At 40.7% G+C, this 5,000-nt stretch overlaps 1 protein-coding gene across 1 annotated transcript in view; it reads right to left on the bottom strand.

The window, feature by feature from the left end:
* nlk1 (nemo-like kinase, type 1) overlaps nt 1-5,000 on the bottom strand; it is a 17,961-nt gene that overhangs the window by 6,900 nt on the left and 6,061 nt on the right. Inside the window, exons 5-11 of the mRNA XM_079282067.1 lie at nt 4,269-4,375; nt 3,888-3,973; nt 3,574-3,783; nt 2,518-2,619; nt 1,861-1,947; nt 1,577-1,775; nt 1,392-1,485 (exon numbers count right to left, since the gene is read on the bottom strand). Coding sequence (XP_079138193.1) covers nt 1,392-1,485; nt 1,577-1,775; nt 1,861-1,947; nt 2,518-2,619; nt 3,574-3,783; nt 3,888-3,973; nt 4,269-4,375 — 885 coding nt within the window. The remainder of the gene's footprint in view (nt 1-1,391; nt 1,486-1,576; nt 1,776-1,860; nt 1,948-2,517; nt 2,620-3,573; nt 3,784-3,887; nt 3,974-4,268; nt 4,376-5,000) is intronic.

The following is a 5,000-nucleotide window of genomic DNA, read 5'->3' as shown; positions in this document are numbered from 1 at the left end:
AACATTCACATTTTCAAAAGTGCAACATCTGATCTAACATCAACATAACATATTTTGCACAGTAAATAAGTGCATGTAAACAAAATCAAGTGCATTCACAACATAACCAACAGTATTAAACAGTAGTGCATGTTTTTTCTAAATATTTTTTGCCAGGAAGACAAGCCTGTCTACTACCTCTGGCTTCAGGCATGCACGGTGGCATGTAACAATGCCCCCCCCACACACTGAAAAGCCTCTCAGAGGGGGCACTTGTAGCTGGCACAGAGAGGTATTTCTTTGCTAAAGTACTTAGCCTTGGAAAGTTAAGTTGGTGACGCTTCCACCAGTCAAGTGGATCGGTGTCTGGGTCAACCTGCTGGACCACAGGTCAGTTGTTGCGGAGTAGAATGACATCCCCTCCAGCTCCGCAGAGATCCTTTGGCGTGTACTATTGTACAGCCGAGGCAAGGCAACGTCAGAAAAATGTTTACGGCTTGGTAGCACGTACCTGGGGTCCAAAGCTTTGAGACGGTGAATAAACCCCGGCTTTTCCACGGTGTATATGGGCACCATATCTTTTGCGATATACATCGCGACTGCATCCGTGATGGCTTTCCACCGGGCACTCTTCTTCTCATGCGGAGTACAGTTGGTGAATGTCTCCAAAATGCTGGGTTGTTGTTGTGAGGTGGCGGCGGCGGCTGGCCGCCATTGTTTTAGTTTGTAAACAATGCGCGCGCACTCTACTACGGGAACCCAACGGGGGGGAGGGGTGGGGGCGATTTTCTCGATTTTCAATAAAACACATCGCCTTAAAGCACACATTCGAATTAATCGATTAAATCGATTTATCGCCCAGCCCTAGTATGTATGTATGTATGTATGTATGTATGTATGTATGTATGTATGTATGTATGTATGTATGTATGTATGTATGTATGTACGTACGTACGTACGTACGTACGTACGTACGTACGTACGTACGTATGTATGTATGTAGTAGAGGTACCGCAGCTCCTTCCTGCTGCTGTCAGGCTGCACAACCAGCTGTGCTCCCAGAAGACCAACAACACCAACAACACTAAATAATAATTACACTGTGCAATAAAAAAGTACTCTGTCTGTACATATAATATTTTAGTATTTGAATTCTTTAGTTGTACTTAGTTATTGTGGATGTTGTACTGAGTTGATACTCTTACTGTGCATTAATGATGATGATACTTGCTGCTCTTGTGTGTTTTGCTCTCGCTGGTAGAAAGCTGTCGTTGGTCTTCTGGTTTGTGCCGTTACCTCATTTGTCACAATAAATACGTTTGGCTGACGTTAGCTGTGACTTAGCGTCGCTGACTGTCTGGTACAAACTATAATAACTGATATTTACGTCGAGACGACGTTATTTCGTTTACCTGATGAAGGTCTTGAACGCAGCGCTCTGAGGGTTGATGCACAGCGGCACTCGTTTTCCCTGCTGGTGCTCCGTGATGAAGCGATGGATCAACTCTGACGGGACACATTAAACACACCGTCACGACGAGCTGACAGAGCATCTGGTGCTGCGAGTCGTTGGGTTCTAACAGGACGGCGCGCCCACCTTTGCCCTGCCACACGGACAGCAGGCTGTTCTCGTAGCTGTGGCTGAACGGGAGCTCGGCCACGGGCTCGAAGTCGCGGGTGTAGACGCGCCCGCTGGGCACCGAGTAGCAGCACTGACACATGCAGGTGTGGTAGCGCAGCCGGCCCTCGTCCAGGTACGGGTGGGAGAGGGCGTCGCTGCCGGAGATCCGCTTGGCCTGGAGGTGAAGAGACGCAGAGGAGAGTTCAGACACCGGATCAATAAGAAGAAGAAAAGAGATGTCCGTCGGTGCCTGAACTCACCGGGTCGAAGACCAGCATCCGACAGAGCAGGTGGATGGCCTCGTGAGTGGCTCCATCAGACAGCATGTAGAGCACCGACAGCGACGGCTGAAGACAAACACGTTCAACACCGACCGGATGGAAAACAGGTTGTTTTAAACAGTCGCAAAAACAACAGCGTTTATCACAACCAGAAGCTGTAAAAACTGTTAGAATCGTCAGATCTTCATCTTTCCGACGGTCCTTGAACGTGATAAAAGCTTCAGTCCGAAAAAACAAAAACACTAATGCGATGTCATCGATGACGTTTGTGTCTTTAAAGGTGAATCGACAGAAAATATCTTCCGTCTGTTTTGTCTCCGTCATCTGAGGCACATACATATTAATATTTGTTATATTTGTTATCAGATTCATCAGCTGAATTAACTTCATGTTTGAACTCAGAAAACAAAAAAAGAAACTGCATTTAATTTATTTTAAATGATTTAATTCATCCCAGTTCAAACAACACATCTGATGGATTATAATTCATGAGAATAATTATATTTTGACTTCCTGTGTAAATGGAAATCAGATGAACATGAATCAACGTTTCACATCTTCTGCTGCTCAGTTTGGAGACTTTAACACGATTTAGATCTTTATCTCCTCAGAGGACCAGGTCTGTGGACCACGTACCGGTTTGTGTGGCCCCCTCAGGATGTGGGCTCTGGCTCCTTCACAGGCCGACGACAGAGCCGACAGAGGAGGCGTCCCCAGCAGGTCTGTGATCAGGTCCAGCTGGAGGACAGGAAGTGAGTTAAAGACGGAACCACATCAGACCGGATGAAGAAAGAACACGACGTAAATATCTGCATGTTTGTCTTCTTTCATCTCATCTCGCTGGCTGGATGTTAGCAGGATATAATAATAATAACAATAATATAACAATAATATAACAATAATAATATAATAATAATAATATTATAATAATAACAATAATATAATAATATAATAATAATATAATAATAATAACATAATAATAATAATATAATAATAATAACAATAATATAACAATAATATAATAATAATAATAATAATAATATAATAATAATATGATAATAATAACAATAATATAACAATAATATAACAATAATATAATAATAATAATAATAATAATATTATAATAATAACAATAATATAACAATAATATAATAATAATAATATAATAATAATAACAATAATATAACAATAATATAATAACAATAATAATAATATAATAATAATAATATAATAATAATAACAATAATATAACAATAATATAATAATATAATAATAACAATAATATAACAATAATATAACAATATAATAATATAATAATAATAATAATATAATAATAATAACAATAATATAATAATAATATAACAATAATATAATAATAATAATAATATAATAATAATAACAATAATATAACAATAATATAATAATATAATACCAATAATAACAATAATAATATAATAATAATATAACAATAATAACAATAATATAACAATAATACAACAATATAATAATAATACTATAATAATAATAATAATATAATAATAATAATAATATAATAATAATAATATAATAATAACAATATAATAATAAATACATTAAAATAATATTTTACAAATAATAAAAAATAAATTAAGATGTGTGGCCCTCACACAGTAAACCCTCCTCCTTGACTGAAAGGTGGGCGTGTCCTCTCACCTGCTGAATGGGGCTCTGAGCCTGGAAGAGGATGCGTCGTCCCAGCAGCTCTGCGAAGATGCAGCCCACCGACCAGACGTCGATGGCCGAGCCGTAGTGCCGGCAGCCCATCAGCACCTCCGGGGCCCGGTAGTACTGAGTCACCACCTCCTGGGTCATGTGACGGGTCGGGTCGGGCTCCTCCACGCGGGCCAAGCCGAAGTCACAAATCTAGAAACAGACAGAATCACGTTCAACAGGTTGGATATGAACGCATATCTTTCAGAGAAGCTGTTTGGTGAATTCAGGTACGTTGTTTGTTTGTAAACGTTTACCTTGAGCAGACAGTTGCTGTTGACCAGCAGGTTTCCAGGTTTGATGTCTCGGTGCAGAATCCCAGCAGAGTGCAGGTACTTCAGACCTGAACCACAAAACCCGTCAGCAGCAGTTCATCCTCCGATTCCACTCAAACTCACACAACCTGCCGAGCAGCAGCACTCTCTCCACAACACGGTCCTCTCCCTCGTGTGTGGAGAGACATACTGAGATATGTTTGGGAAATTATTATGGATACATATTGTTTTGTATAAAAAACATGTTTTAATGATTAAATGTATGTCTTTAAAACACATGTTGACGTTTGGACTTACACGCGGAGGAAGACGTGCAGCGTTGACGTAGAAGCTGAATGTGGAACATGTAATGAGTGTAAATACCTCGGAGGATCTGGTAGAGGAACACCTTGATGTGGTCGGTGGTGAGCGGCTGAGGAGACACGATGACTTTGTGGAGGTCGCTCTGCATCAACTCTGTGATCACGTAGCTGACGAGAAGTTCAGCAAAATAACCATCGAGGAGGCGGAGTCGTACCGCGGTGAGACATCGTACACACACAGTGCCTTGCATAGTATTCACCCCCTTTGTTGCCGTTACACATGAAATCATGGGCAAAATTATTTGGCTTTTTTGACAAGAATTTTAAGATCAAAGTGAAAACAGATTGTTACAAAATAATGTCAATTAATTATAAATATATCAGGTAAACACTGAGTGTGTGAGTGAGTGTGTGAGTGAGTGTGTGTGTGTGAGTGTGTGAGTGAGTGTGTGTGTGTGTGAGAGTGAGTGTGTGAGTGAGTGAGTGTGTGTATGAGTGAGTGAGTGTGAGAGTGTGTGTGTGAGTGTGAGTGAGTGTGAGAGTGTGTGTGTGAGTGTGAGTGAGTGAGTGAGTGTGTGTGAGAGAGTGAGTGTGTGAGTGAGTGTGAGAGTGAGTGAGTGTGAGTGAGTGAGTGTGTGTGAGAGAGTGAGTGTGTGAGTGAGTGTGAGAGTGAGTGAGTGAGAGTGAGTGAGTGTGTGTGAGAGAGTGAGTGTGTGAGTGAGTGTGAGAGTGAGTGAGTGTGAGTGAGAGTGTGTGTGTGAGTGTGAGTGAGTGAGTGAGTGTGAGAGAGTGT

Source organism: Melanostigma gelatinosum, assembly GCF_949748355.1.
Source record: "Melanostigma gelatinosum genome assembly, chromosome: 13".
Lineage (NCBI taxonomy): Eukaryota > Metazoa > Chordata > Actinopteri > Perciformes > Zoarcidae > Melanostigma > Melanostigma gelatinosum.
This window is presented reverse-complemented; position numbering and strand designations above follow the sequence as displayed.